The sequence below is a fragment of the Bicyclus anynana genome, chromosome 22 (assembly GCF_947172395.1).
Source record: "Bicyclus anynana chromosome 22, ilBicAnyn1.1, whole genome shotgun sequence".
Classification (NCBI taxonomy): Eukaryota; Metazoa; Arthropoda; class Insecta; order Lepidoptera; family Nymphalidae; genus Bicyclus; species Bicyclus anynana.
Window position 1 is genome coordinate 3,468,096 of NC_069104.1, and position 16,357 is coordinate 3,484,452.

The 16,357-nt window shown below is 36.2% G+C and overlaps 1 protein-coding gene across 2 annotated transcripts in view; it reads right to left on the minus strand.

Annotated features, from left to right (window-relative positions):
• LOC112044532 (rho GTPase-activating protein 7) overlaps positions 1–16,357 on the minus strand; it is a 379,805-nt gene that overhangs the window by 342,306 nt on the left and 21,142 nt on the right. Inside the window, exon 1 of one of the 2 annotated variants that reach the window (XM_024080412.2) lies at positions 10,405–10,796. The exons of the other annotated variant lie outside the window; for it this stretch is intronic. Within the exon in view, the coding sequence (XP_023936180.1) occupies positions 10,405–10,489 (85 nt within the window). The 5' untranslated portion in view covers positions 10,490–10,796. Of the gene's footprint in view, positions 1–10,404; positions 10,797–16,357 lie in introns of those variants that run through there. 2 annotated transcript variants of the gene reach the window in all.

Sequence of the window (16,357 nt, forward strand, 5' to 3'; positions counted from 1 at the left end):
CGGCCTCCGTGGCGCAGTGGTGTGCGCGGTAGATTTACAAGACGGAGGTCCTGGGGTCGATCCCCAGCTGGACCGATTGAGGTTTTCTTAGTTGGTCCAGGTCTGGCTGGTGGGAGGCTTTGGCCGTAGCTAGTTACCACCCTGCTGACAAAGACGTACTGCAAAGCGATTTAGCGTTCCGGTACGATGTCGTGCAGACACCGAAATGGGTGTGGGTTTTCATCCTCCTCCTAACAAGTTAGCCCGCTTCCATCTTAGATATTGCATCATCACTTACCATCAGGTGAGATTGTAATCAAGGGCTAATTTGTAAAGAATAATAATAAAAAAAAACCTGGACTAATTAAGAAAACCTCGATCGGCCCAGCCAAGGACGGCCCACCCAGGGCCGTCATGTAAATCCACCGCGCATACCACTGCGCCATGGACGTCGTCAAAACGTCTGTTGAACGATTTGACTTGAAGCAATATTCGCGACCAACACACAGTCTTATGATGATGACCGGAACAACGTGCTCTCTTAGACACGGCTATAACACCACCAATTTCCCAACTCCAAAACTCGACTCCTCGAGAAAATTTACATTTCATAGAAGAAAGCTCAGTAGGTACATAACCTTACCCAGAACTCAAACTCTGAACATAAAAATCCGAACCTACATAGTCAATTGTCAATATTCATTTTCAATTAGGCTTAGTTTACAACGACTTACAAAACGTCAGGTATTAATATTAAAAGATAATGTTGATAAAAATTAGTCGAAAACTTAAAATTTACGATTGTTTCAAATGCGCCTGGTCGGGTGGCGAATTCCTGCAACATCAAGCGAGTCGCTTGTATTCGCTGGATGCAGGTGGCTCAGTATCGTGATGTTTGGAAGTCCCTACAAAAGGCATATGTCCGATGACGAAACGCGCCTTGGTCAGAGAACCTCTAACCTCTGAGCCAATGAGTTTTTTTTAACAGACAACCATTCACTGGTACAAGTATATCAGTCCAGTAACTTGCAAGTCTTAATCGAGGGCAAAATATCGCGTAGGTGTTTCAATAGCTACAATATAATCAATGGAATTCGAATGGGAGCACAACAATGGTGTTGACCTGGCACTGACAACTCAGGCGCTAGTAGCTCATATGGTTTCAAAATAGTTCTAAATTGTCCATTGTGTAACTTGTAGATGTAAACTAATATAGATATTTGAAATATAAAAACCATTGAGTCGTGTAATAAACTTTATTATTTAATACTAGCGGACGCCCGCGTCCGCGTGGAATTTTGTTTTTCACAAATCCCTCGGGAACCATGGATTTTTCCGGGATAAAAGTAGCCTATATGTTAATCCATGCTATAATATATCTCAATACCAATTTTCAGGTAATTCGGTTCAGTAGTCGAGACGTGAAATAGTAACAAACATTAATATCATCAAAATCATCACTTTTCGCAAATCTCGGGAAGTCATGGATTTTTTCGGGATAAAAAGTAGCCTATGTGTGAATCCAGAGTAAAACCTATTTCCATTTCAAATTTCAGCCAAATCGCTTCAGTAGTAGCGACGTTAAAGAGTAACAAACATCCAACCATACATCCAAACATCCATACAAACTTTCGCGTCTATAATATTAGTAGGATTAAATTATGAATGGTGTAGAAGCTGATTTTTTTTAACGATAGGTAATATAAATGTAGTCTAATAATGAAATCATCTTATTTTCCCGATTATAGAACCCGTTTAAGACCATAATACGGAGAAGGTTATATGATACTTTTTATTGCGAAAATAAAATAAGAAGGGGGTGAAATAGGGGTTGAAAGATTGTACGGAAAGTCCTTAATTTTTAGAGTTAGTTTTAAAAAATTATTCATAAATCATTTAAAAAATACTAACTAAAATGTGAATCAAAATTTCTGATTTGAAAAATACTTTCAGTGTTAGATAGCTTATTTATCGAGGAAGGCTATAGGCTATATTTTAATAATAATAATAAATTTATTCATATCTAAAAATTACAGACAGTCAATAAATACCCTATCCTTATGACAGCATGTCTGTCTGTAACCCTTAAAAAGAAAGGCTTGCACTACATACAAGCATAATACACGGCGCTGATTTTCAGCTGATTTTATCCCCGAATTCCCACGGGAACGGGAACCACGCAGGTGAAACCGCGCGTCTACTAGTAGCTAATATACACGCAGTAACATGTATTGTAGATAGAAACACGAAGCTTTAACGACAATAGGCTTTCAAGCCCGCAACCGGAATACAAGAGAAATGCAAATGATCAGCAAAGTAGCTCGATAGCCAAGTAAGAACCGACTCGAGCCAGTCGGTCATCGGTCAGGAGATGCACTCAAGTCATTTCCAAGAAATGAATACTGTGGTCTAGAATTCAGGTGGGTGTGAACAACAAGTTCATTAGGCTGCTCGCACATCATTGTCGCGTGGGAAATTGCTTTTTTTAATCAATTTTGCTTTTCTTGTTATTGTCTTTAGGCGGCGCAACCGGAAATAGAGCAGTGATAGCCCAGTGGATATGACCTCAGTCTCCGATTCCGGAGGGTGTGGTCCGAGGCATGCACCTCCAACTTTTCAGTTGTGTGCATTTTAAGAAAACATCGTGAGGAAACCTGCATATCAGAGAATTTTCATAAGTATCTGCGTGTGTGAAGTCTGCTCATCCGCATTGGGCCAGCGTGGTGGATTTTGGCCTAACCCCTCTCTTATGAGAGGAGACTCTGGCTCAGCAGTGGACCGAATATGGGTTGATAGCATCAACCGGAAATAATAGCGTTACTTCCGGTTGCTTCACCAATTGTTAACGACACAATAATCTAGTTTACAACTTAAATATATAGGTAGTTTATAGTAAGAACGCTAAGAACGGATTTTGCGACAAGGCCGGTTTAAGAAAGTCTAAAGAAAGAGAAGAGAAAGAAGATGAAGTCGCAGGCATCCGTACATGCGTACATACTCGTAGTAGTTTAAATTAAATTAAATTAAATTAAATTGGTATAGAAAAAAATAAAGAAAGCGTTATATCAACTTCCAAGGCCATTGAAATCGTAGGCTCTTGATAGTTTTCACGTATGGTTTATGATAAAGATACTGATGATAAAATAAATAAGCATGTAAATAAAATTAAATTTACGTCGAATAGTTTCTAAAGTGGCGACCAAACGGTAGTAGCTAATGTTTAGCCAGCCTTATACAATCAAAAACGTTAAGTCATCCATAAAAAGTATATTTCAACAAGCTACATGATAAATAGATGCTCCAGACGCTCAGACCAATTAGAGAAGGACCAGTATCGCACCCAAATTTACGAACAAAATTATCTGTTATTTTCTGAGGATTCTGAGGAAAACGAGCTCAGATTTGGTATATATTTTATATAAGTTTTTGACCGTTTTTTACACCATTCAACTACACAAAAAGGTATTTTTACCGAGCTCTTTAACCGACGAACACGATTAAAACTTTGAAACATCGATTACTTTATAGACAGTTTTAATAATCGCATAAGATCGTTGATCATATACTTTGACAGAAAAGTGACGTCTAGCGAGGCAGGTCCATACAATAATTGGTCTGAGTCCAGACGATATCTCATTAGAAGTTTGTTTCTCCAAGATGTTATTAAAGGCATAGAGATTACAGACAAGACTGTGTCGCAAATCTCGTCGACCTTGAACTAAAGTTTGAATGTTGATTTAGTTGTCTATGATTTTATTGGACTTGAACGAAAGTTGATCAGTATTTGATCTGATTTGATTTTGATATTTCCTCACATACTATTTGGATTTTAGATATTACTGTCGAACCCCACTGTTTCACCCGCGTTGTTCCCGATCCGGTGGTAACAGGGGGATAAAATATAGCCTATGTTAGTCGCTGATAATGCAGCTTTCCATCGGTGATAGAATTTTACAAATCGTTCGAGTAGTTTTTGAGGCAAACAAAGAAACAATGAAACCCATCCTCTTTATGATAAAAATATTAGTGTGACTATCTCCACAGTTTCACCCGCGTAGTTCCTGTTCCTGTGGGAATAAAACATACATTATGACACTCGCAAATAACGTGGCTTTCTAATGGTAGAAGAATTTTTAAAATCGGTCCAGGATATACATCAAGTCAAGGGTTAACTTGCCATAGAATAAAAAAACCATGCAAAAATCTGATGTTTTAACCAAATCAAAATTCTCTAAGAATTGTGAAGACAAATACAAAAGACCAAGGTCAATTTTACGCTAGTAAACCAGAGGATTGTTTGTATTGTAATGTCATGTCAATATTGACAAAGAAGTGCCCAAGTCAAACAGGCGGCGGATCGGTAGCAAGAATCTAGTTCACCTTGGACATTATTTCCTATTTACCGGGCGTGTTACAACGTCGATATCGAGTTAATTTTCATATTTCTCCCATTAACTGTTTTGATTATCAATAGTATTGTGTTTGCGTTTATTTTGATTCATCATATCAGCCGATGGACGTCCACTGCTGGACATAAGCCTTTTGTAGGGAATTCCAATCACGATACTGAGCCACCTGCATCCAGCGAATCCCTGCGACTCGCTTGATGTCGTCAGTCCACCTGGTGGGGGTCGACCAACACTGCGCTTTCTAGTGCGGGGTCGCCATTCCAGCACCTTGGGACCCCAACGTCCATCGGCTCTTCGAACTATGTGCCCCGCCTATTGCCACTTCAGCTTCGCAACTCGTTGAGCTATGTCAGTGACTTTGGTTCTTCTGCGGATCTCCTCATTTCTGATTCGATCACGCAGAGATACTCCTAACATAGCTCTTTCCATCGCCCTCTGTGTTACTTTGAATTTCTTATGAGGCCTATAGTTAGTGACCAAGTTATTAAGTTATTTAGATTATTTCTATAATTTAAAAGTAAAGCTATGGTTTTTTCTTTAAAAAGATAATGGTATTTTGTTTTTTACAAGTCAACCCTTGGCTACAATCTCACCTGATGGTAAGTAATGATGCAATCTAAAATAGAAACGGGCTAACTTGTCAGGAAGATGAAAATCCACACCCCTTTCGGTTTCTACACGACATCGTACCGGAACGCTAAATCGCTTGGTGGTACGTCTTTGCCGGTCTTACGTAGAACCCCCTCCTATTTGGAAGTCAGTTAAAAATAGAATATATATATACGTATGTTCTTGGGTTAGCAAGTAAAACAATGGACTCCGCAAGCTATTAAATAAAATCATAAACTTCTTTTATACCTACTATTTCTTATAAGACACAATTATTATGTTATTAAGCTTTTAGTGAGCTCGTCTTCCGTTTCCTCCATTCCTTTTTTAATTTAATAAAAAACTATTAACAACGACTTAAGTATAGGAAATATATAATGTTGATGATGACTAGGTTTGAATTTATAAGGTCAATGTTAACTAATTTATACATATAAAGCAAATATTGTCTGGATATTTGCAAAATAAATGAGATTATAAAATTTCAAAACCTACTAAATTTTTTTTATCGTAATTAGATGAAAATTCATACAGTTTTAGCTTCCTTACATTAAATGTGACATTTTTTTAATAAATGAACTATAAACATAAACGCACAAATAACAAAGATATTAGTAATTTTGTTTAAACGCCCATACAAATCTAACGATCATTTACCTACGACGTCATTAATTCGTACCATTTTGTATGGGGCGTTTTTCAGATATCTGTAGCTTCGAAAATAATGATCGCAGATACCCTGTTACTTTTGCAAAATTGCTTTACTATTAGCATACTCTTAATTTATATACAATTTTAAACCTGTCATCATCCCTAATGTTGTTAATAGAATCGTATTTTTAGAAAAAAATCTACAGCTTTGTTAATTAAAAATATTATTGACAAGGAAGGGACTTATTTTGTATCTCTTGTTAACCAGCATAAGGAAATAGTCTGCATATCGATTTGTAAAGGTTTTTTTGTTAATCATTTCTGAAAAAATGACGCACGGACATAATTGATTCCTGGTTCTCGGCATACCGATTGGAATCGAAAACGAGTATATGAATTTTAAGTTTTTGACGGCCTCCGTGGCGCAGTGGTATGCGCGGCGGATTTACAAAACGGAGGTCCTGGGTCCGATCCCCGGCTGGGCAGATTGAGATTTTCTTAATTTATCCAGGTCTGGCTGGTGGGAGGCTTCGGCCGTGGCTAGTTACCACCCTACCGGAAAAGACGTACCGCCAAGCGATTTAGCGTTCCGGTACGATGCCGTGTAGAAACTGAAAGGGATGTGGATTTTCAACCTCCCCCTAACAAGTTAGCCCGCTTCCATCTTAGACTGCATCATCACTTACCATCAGGTGAGATTGTAGTCAAGGGCTAACTTGTAAAGAATAAAAAAAAAAAAAAAAAGTACAATTATAGTTTGATTAAAATGTTTTCTGAAAAGTTTGTTTTGCGTTTTTAACGCATTTTATATACACAGTTTTATTTTTCTTTAGATGTTGATTAACTCTTTGAGTTTTTTTTATTTAGTTTTAGACTACTTTTTACGCTTGACTAACTTAGACAAATTATTGTATAGGACCTGCTTCGCTAAACGTTACTTTTTTGTCAAAGTATATGACGATCTAATGCGATTATAAAAACTGTCTCTATATAATCGATGTTAAATAGTTGTAATGGTGTTCGTCGGTTAAAGAGCTCCGTAAAAATACCTTTTTGTGTAATTGAATTGTGTGAAAAACGGCCAAAAACTTATAGAGAAATATACCAAATCTAAGCTCGTTTTTCTTCAGAAAATGACAGACAATTTTGTTCGCGACTATGAGTGCGATACAGGTCGTCTCTTCTTCTTACTTCTACTTGGTCCGAGTTGACTAATTATAAAGTCGTCAGATTTTCATGATCTTCTAATAATTTAAGTACTTAGTAAAATGAAAAAAAGTGTTTTATTACTCGTAAGTAGTAACGTGACGTAAGTAGACGCGTGTCTAAAGTAAAAAAGACCAACAAAATGACGATATTTTTTAACTTTTGCACTTTAGGCTCGTTTGGGGACCCATTCTTATTGAAAATTCAGGAACCCTCATCGATAAAATGTTACTTTGGTGAAGGAAAATAAGATACTGTTTTCCGGGTAATTTTTCTTCCCATGGGAATTTTGCGAAATAATAACACTTACACCATTTGTTAATTACCCTAACTCTTACAACTATAACGAATCTAATAACACCTTGTAATGTGGAAATCCGTCAAATTATTTTGGCTCGACATATACCTTTATCTATATTAAATACCTACCTACTAGGTTTCACCCGCGTAGTTCCGTGAGAATACGGAGATATAATATAGCGTATGTTACTCAGTGATAATGTAGCTTTCCCGAAGTAAAAGAATTTTAAAATCGGTTTAGGATAATAAAGGAGTAATAAAATCGGTTTACGACTCTATTTCCATTTGTATAATCTATACTAATACTAGCGGACCCGGTCAAGCTTCGCTTTGACTAATGTGCACTTCTTCCCTATCCCTACCCTACACTACCCTACCCCTACCCTACCCTACCACTACTCTACACCTACCCTTTTCATTGTTTTTAAGATGTATACTGCTATTCTTGACGGAGACAAATCCAACGAATTAAAAACCATAAAAATCGGTCCAGCAGATCCCGAGTTATAAGTGTTGTAACAAACACGACTTTCTTTTATATATATATAGATTATAAGAAAAGAGGTACAGTTTGTGATATTAACTTAAGTAGGGGGTAATCTCTAGAACTACTGAACTGATTTTGAAAACTCTTTTACCAATAAAAAACCACGCTATTTGTGAGTATCTTGGGTTATACTTTATCCCAGTATTTTAACAGGAACAGGCACTAGCGCGTCGCGCAGCCGCTTCGCAGTTTGGATCGTGCCGCGATGCAAGAACCAGCTCATGACTATAACCCATACGGGGCGGGTTCGAAACTAGTCGGGCATACTCCGACGTAATATCACGTGAGTTTTAGCCGTGTTTCATAATCAATTAATATGTACCTACTTGTTAGATTTATCTATACTAATATTATAAAGCGTTTGTTTGTTTGTTTGTTTGATTGAACGCGCTAATCTCAGGAACTACTGGTCCGATTTGAAAAATTCTTTCAGTGTTAGATAGCCCATTTATCGAGGAAGGCTATAGGCTATATATTATCCCCGTACTCCTACGGGAACGGGAAACACGCGGGTGAAACCGCGCGGTAGCAGCTAGTATACAATAAAATTGCCAATTTCGTTAGGAATAGATTCGGTATGTATTAACGCTTATAAAACATGACCTTCCTTTAGGTAGTCGGGTTAAAGTTACATGAATTTGAGTAGATGGGTAGAAACCAGCGAGTAACGCAACATTGCTAAGTTTTTGCGTTTGAGCGGATTCCTTAAATGTTATTTATTAAATCTTGTTTCAACTGACTCGGTACTTGTAGAAGGTGAACAAGAAATAGGCAGGTACAGTTAGCCACAAAAATATTAAGTGCGTAATAAATTATATACTGTACGATTATAATTTATTTTACCTTCGATATTATTGTACGGATACGAGTATTAGAAAAGCTCAACGTTGAGGCGTGATAGCCCAATGGATATGACCTCTGCCTTCGATTCCGGAAGGTGTGGGTTCAAATCCGGTCCGGAGCATGCACCTCCAACTTTTCAGTTGTGTGCATTTTAAGAAATTAAATATCACGTGTCTCAAACGGCGAAGGAAAACATGAGGAAACCTGCATACCAGAGAATTTTCTTAATTCTCTGCGTGTGTCAAGTCTGCCAATCCGCATTGGGCCAGCGTGGTGGACTATTGGCCTAACCCCTCTCGTTCTGAGAGGAGACTCGAGCTCAGCAGTGAGCCGAATATGGGTTGATAATGATATTTCAATATATTTAAAACCAATGCTATTGTATAGTATCCTTTCATTGACCTATATTATATTCAAAGGTCCAATTAATATACTCGCGTCATATTAAAGTGGGCGGATAATTATTGTGCCTCTGAGTATATTTACCCTAAAGCTGATACGCCATGTGTCGCCATGTGTGCGACTATTTCCATTTATTCGAAGTGGCTTTTAGGATCTCTAGATCAAATACTTTGTTTCCATTAAATAATACGTCCTTGGTGTGCAGGTTTCCTCACGATGTTTTCCTTCACCGTTTGAGGCACGTGATATTTAATTTCTTAAAATGCACACAACTGAAAAGTTAGAGGTGCATGCCCCAGACCGGATTCGAACCTACGCCCTCCGAAATCGGAGGCAGAGGTCATATCCACTGGGCTATCACGGCTCTTATTTAAATATCACATTGAAATATGTAAATATCACCTTATATTCAGTTCCTAGGTTAATATTACAAATACCTAAACTTAAGAAGAGTGCAGGCACACATTAACATTCGTTTACGTAAGTTAAGCGACGTTAATTAAGTCTGTAGTTGGATGGGTGACTAAGTCAGTTGGGTGGAAGAATTTGCCTTGAAAATGTTTTCATATCGCATAGACATTGAGTCTTTAATACATTTTCATCAATTAGGTGATTATTACGTGATCATTAAAATCAGTTTCTGAATTGATCATTAGCTAATAGAAATAACACTATCATTATTAACATTATCATTATTTTTAATTTAAAATGTAATCACAGGCCTGTCTTCTTAGGTATATAGGTATAGTACTTATTACCTATTATCACTGTTTTAAAATTATGTTATTTTTTGCCTAGATTGGCCTATTAGGTACCTATTTTGTAATTATTCAAAATTATGAGACTACATAAAGAAAATAAAAGGCTATTTTATATTTATTTAATTTTATTTAAGTAGGTGCTACTTAAAGCTTTATTAATATACGAAAATACCTACTGTACAAAAAATTGTAGTTAGTAAAAAAATATTTTCTTATTATTTTTCTTAAATTATAGGTAGGTACAAAGTTACCTACATAGATCAATTTTAAATAATTTGAGATATACTTAATGACATTCTAATACAACTTAATAGGTATGAGTTGATAAGCAGGTAGGTAGATGCCTACTTGGGTAATTTTCAAGATGCCATAATTGGTAAGTATGTATTTAATTAATACGCCGGTCACACATTAGGAAGGTTCTTACTGACTTTTTAGATAAAAACATTGAAATGAATTTCATGAATAGGTAAGTAGTTATCCTAATATTAATAAATAATATCTACTTAAAACTGAATGAATATTACATTACCTACTTCTAATTTATTTTAAGAATAAATATTATGTAGGTATAATAATTTAATACGTACCTACCTTAAGTAAGTTACAGTTAAGTTGCTAAAACAACAGTTAAATTGCTAAGTACACAAAAAACAACATAGAATACTCAAGTGTAGGTAAGTGTAAGTAACATTACCGTTTTGTAAGGATAAGGCAAACAGCTCGTCATCTTGCAGCCATTGCAGCTCGCTAATTATAGACATATCAGCTTCGTAAGACATCAATGTGTCATGATAACAGCATAACAACAATCCACCGAAACGGACAAGCTCTAAAACAACACTGCCAACAACACTATCGATACCGGTATCACAAACACAACACTAGCACGTCAGAACGTGGCCGAAAAACTCGCGCCATAACTGTTTGCGTTTATTCGGGCGTCTGTTGAGCACTTTTCCGTAATTCACTTTGGGGACGTCAACTTTTGACAGCTGATCCGATCGTAAACTCGGGGTGAATGAACCGCGCGTGGGATACGTGCAATGCGCGCGGCGATACCACACTGACTAACTCAGTAACTCTTACGCCGGTCGCCGGCTTCGTTCCGCAGCGAAACGTCAAACGGAATACCAGCGCGCTAAGCGGGGGGCCCAACTCGTTACGTCCTTAAAACGATACATCATCGATAACTCCTGTTCGAAAATCGATAATGCGACATCACTAAAGGTGTTTTTACATGGGATAGCGAAATCTAACTGACTTCACCTAGATTTGTTTTGTTTATTGACGGACACACGGCGAAATTGATCGATACAATAGGTTGTCATCGATAACTATTGTTCAAATTATCAATGTCTAGTAGACGCCGCGCGGTTTCACCCGCGTAGATCCCGTTCCCGTAGGAATACGGGGATAAAATATAGCCTTCCTCGATAAATGGGCTATCACACTGAAAGAATTTTTCAAATCGGAGCTTTATAATATTAAGTATAGATGTATTTTGACCAGATAGCCTACTTCACCTTCATACTAATTCCCTACCATTGACGTTTGTTAGTTGACATAAACGACGAATAATATTCTATGTAACAAATGTCATTCAACTGACAACCCTTCGTGGATATCATCAGATGACATTTCTCACTTCATTTGATGTTTATTTTAATAGGTTGTTATTATTGTACCAAATTAGTGACTAGGCCAGTTAGATGATGATGTTTTTAATAGATACTTAACATTTGACGACAACAACCCAATAGTGAAACTAGTCATTGATAACTCTTATTCGAAAATCGATGATGTGACATCACTAAAGATACAAAGAAAAGCCATCTTTACTTGAATATTGATTCTTTAATGTCACTTGCCGCCAACGACATTGGCAACAACCAGGTAGAAACATATCATAAACAGAGTGATGCATCATCGATATATCCTGTAGAAAGATCATCGATAACTCCTATTAGAAAATCGATGACGCTTTACTAAAGGTGTCTTCACATACATAACCAACTGGACTTTGGTTCCGACCTATAGGCATATACGTTGGGAACTCCTAATATAAGCTATGGATGCTGATGTAAATACAAGCACATAGGAAAAATCCGTGGTTTCTGGTTCTGTATAATAGAATAGGAATAAAATAACACAAGCTGGAATGATTAAACTGTATTTCTAATAACTTATTACTCATTCTTAAACAAATCGTTACTTTAGTAGATGGTTAATACATTAATTCAATTTTCTTAACCACACATAATATGTCATCATCTTTTTACATAGACCACAATACCAAACCAAACCTCAGAATAAAACCATAATCAGTAATAAACAGTACAGATTAAAATATTTATCTGGAAGAAGGAGTTTTTATATGTTGTCTTATGTATTTATAATTATTTAAATAATTAAAAATCTAACATGTATAAACATAATCACACGCGAATGGAGTTGAAAATTGTGAAAAACCCCTGAAGGTCATGAAATTATTATTTACACTTTCGATCAAATCATCAATATTCTCTTTCAGTGAGCTCTTATTTGAGACCCCACTCGAATATATTAACAGACATTCAGTTTTCCTTTCTCACATCCCACAACGGCACAACCAATTTTCATCAAACATGTATAATACCAGCCACTGACGATCAAATAATCTCACATGCCATTTATTAGATATCAAGCAGTTAGCGCTGCAAACATGTGAGATTATTTAATCGTCAGTGGCTAGTATAAGAACACTCGCCTTTAACACAAAAAAAAATATTACAACCTTTAACACAAAAAAAAATATTACAATCGCTTCATCCTTTTGGAAGCTATGGTACCACAGACAGACTGGCAGACAGACAGACTCATCATACCTTTAACACTCCTTTCTTGCGTGGGGGGTTAAAAATAAAATCAGGTGTTACGTCATACACATTACACAAAACTAAATGAGGTTCTACATTGCCTTAATTTTGCTCTGTGACTCGAGGAAGGGCTAACGTCCTCTTTTACAACCCACAAGTGTCAGATGAAATCATTTTGGCAACTTATTTTAATGGTAACTTTATGGTCTTTTTACGGTGCATTTAGACTTGCTCACCTCTTGCTCGGGTTTATTCAATGATTAATGTGTCTTCAGCATTGATACAAAAAACTAAAGATATAAAGATATGTAATTCTTCTTCTTAATGATACTTAAAGGTAAATGAATCAGCTTCCATCTTTACACAGGAAGTAAAAATAAAAGAAATTGTAATGATTTTAACTATAGTAAATTTTTTTTTTTTATTATTTTACAAGTTAGCCCTTGACTACAATCTCACCTGATGGTAAGTGATGATGCAGTCTAAGATGGAAGCGGGCTAAGTTATTAGGAGGAGGATGAAAATCCACACCCCTTTTGGTTTCTACACGGCATCGTACCGGAACGCTAAATCGCTTGGCGGTACGTCTTTGCTGGTAGGGTGGTAACTAGCCACGGCCGAAGCCTCCCACCAGCCAGACCTGGACATATTAAGAAAATCGCAATCTGCCCAGCCGGGTCTCGAACCCATGACCTCCGTCTTGTAAATCCACCGCGCATACCACTGCGCCACGGAGGCCGTCAAAATATATAGTAAAATATATATATGATAAATATATATATGATGATAATAAATAAATAAATAAAAATAAATAAATATAGAGAGCCGTGATAGCCCAGTGGATATGACCTCTGCCTCCGATTCTGGAGGGTGTAGGTTCGAATCCGGTCGGGGCATGCAGTTTTGTGAAATTTAATATCACGTATCTCAAACGGTGAAGGAAAAACATCGTGAGATCTCATCTTAGATGATGAGATTGTTGTATGGTTGTTTAGTTACATGTGGTATTAAAAAATTATCAATATATTATTATTTGAGCCAAAAATAGACGTAATGTAAGCCCACAGTTTTAAACTACATTTTTACCGGCGTATTGGTAAAGTAGGTACGCATAATAATCGTATTATGTCCTTAATGAGAAAAAGCGCAACAGCCAATATGCTATAATCATATTACAGTCCGTGACGTAATAAATGTAGTACCAATGAGAATTGGGTAACTACGTATAAAAAATAATTACAGTCTTGTAATTATTTTTTATACGTAGTTACCCAAAAACTTAAATACACAAACAAATGAAAAATATTCCAGATACCTTTTATACAGTGATTTCTTCACGATTTAATGTCTATCGGATTATAGTCTAATTATTATTTTAATGAAAAAAAAACTGACTCTAGATTGGTGGAATGTATCTCAGTACATAAAGATGTTGATGTTGATTATGACGGCCTCCGTGGCGCAGTGGTATGCGCGGTGGATTTACAAGACGGAGGTCCTGGGTTCGATCCCCGGCTGGGCAGATAGAGATTTTCTTAATTTGTCCAGGTCTGACTGGTGGGAGGCTTCGGCCATGGCTAGTTACCACCCTACCGGCAAAGACGTACCGCCGAGCGTTTAGCGTTCCGGTATGATGCCGTGTAGAAACCGAAAGGGGTGTGGATTTTCATCCTCCTCCTAACAAGTTAGCCCGCTTCCATCTTAGACTGCATCATCACTTACCATCAGGTGAGATTGTAGTCAAGGGCTAACTAGTAAAGGGTAAAAAAAAATGTAAAAAAAATGAATTCTTGAAAACAGATTGGAAATCTATTAGATTATTATTGTTAACGCATTACTTTGACCAGAACATGGAAAATAGAAAACGCTAAATCTGACGCTAAAGCTAACACTTTAGGCGATTACTATTCTTAGTTGACTGTAGAGAGGTGGAACGTCCATTAGTACCAGAATTGAAGATTCGTTTTAATACGTGCTGGTGGTTAATAGTCAATCCATCAGTAGGCCTAGCATGCGGCAAACGACATATCTAGCTTAGAGAAATAGACAAATGACAACCATTGGCGGCAAAGTTGTCTCGGTCCTATCTTTTTCGTTCCAAAGCAATTAAAGAGATAGCGATATTTTCGATGGTGCTATATTTTGAAAAATAAATCTATATCTTTTAATAAGACCAAAAAACCCATTCCTCTTCAACTAGTCGGAAAATACAGTGTTAAGAATGGGCACGACAATAGACCAGGGAGCGAGGATCAAACCGCCCTCGGTGATCAGTCCGGCCCCTTTACTGAGCTATTGAAGCATAAAGGTCTTATTTGTCTATTTCTCTTCACTAAATATGTCGTTAGTCGCATGTTTGCAAACGACATATTTCGTTAAGATAAATCAATTATAGGCCTACCTACACCAGCTACTAACGGCCTATTTATCTGTTAGTAAATTTGTTACCTGTACCTAATGACGTGATTTACTTCAATGCCTGTAACATATTCTATGGATCTTTGGTTTATTGGTAGATTATATCAATGACTCCCAGCTTTGCATTTCAATACTTTGTTGTGGGAAAACGTTACAAAAATATTTATCGTTCAGTTTACCTGGTATTACTGCATTATTAGCATATTGAGTGCTTACATTTTTACTGTTCGTAAAATTATAAAATAGTTATTGTGTTTATTTCGTTTATAAGTTTTGTTTGTGGACTTGTCACTGAAACTTGCTGATCTGCAGGGTTATTATGTAACTCGGTGTACCATTAAAACAATCAGTCACTACATCGTTTTTCATCGTATTTTGGTTTTTGCAAAAATCTAACATTGTTTTTTTTAACGAAATTACACAATTATCGTCATTATACGTAAAGTTACATTATTATAGCAGTGGAAATAGTAAGTACTAACGTTGTTTTTACAACAAACTAGTATTTACGTAATTTTGTTGAAATATTCATGTTATTAGATGATTGTTAAAAACAAAAAATCACTGTCATTGGATGTAAAATGGCGTAGTAAACGTCATATTGTAGAAAAAAACTATGTTAGATGATCACAAAAACGAAAATACGACGAAAATCGACATAGTGACTCATTGTTTGAATGGTACACCGAGATACATAATAAGGTCCTTGGACCAGGAAATTATAAGTATTGCAAGGTGTGGTGTAGACAATGATTATATAGTATTAGATGCATTACGTGCCTACAAAATCACCACAAAGCACATCAAAGTGTTACTAACTCAGCTACTATATTGATTCTCTTTTTACAATCGCAAACGCTTAGAAAACTAAAAGATCTATTGGAATGACATTAATGATCAATAGGATCATTATATCAATCGGATATGTCAGTCACATATTTTTTTTAATTTTCGAAACGTTAGCGATTGTAGAAAGTGAATTAATGTAACATGGCTAGAGTTGCTGTTTAAAATAGGCTGTTGATACTGATGATTATTATAAGCTGCAGGTTTTTCAAAAGTTTAAGCGAATAATCTTCTCCATTTTAAATAATAAGAATTATTATAGTGTTGACGAGTACATGAACGACATAAAATTTTGTAATGTATAAATATTGACGTTTTATAATTGTAGGTATAATAAATTATTGTAAAATTCTGTAAATATTTGCACGCTGATATATCAGTAAATTGTGTTGGAATTTTTTATCTATAGTGTAAGAACCATTGTAACCCACAGTTTCAGCAAATAAATTATTATTATTATTATTATTATTATTATTATTATTATTAAAGGTAATCGCATGAAAATCCGTAAAAAAAATCGTAGGTACA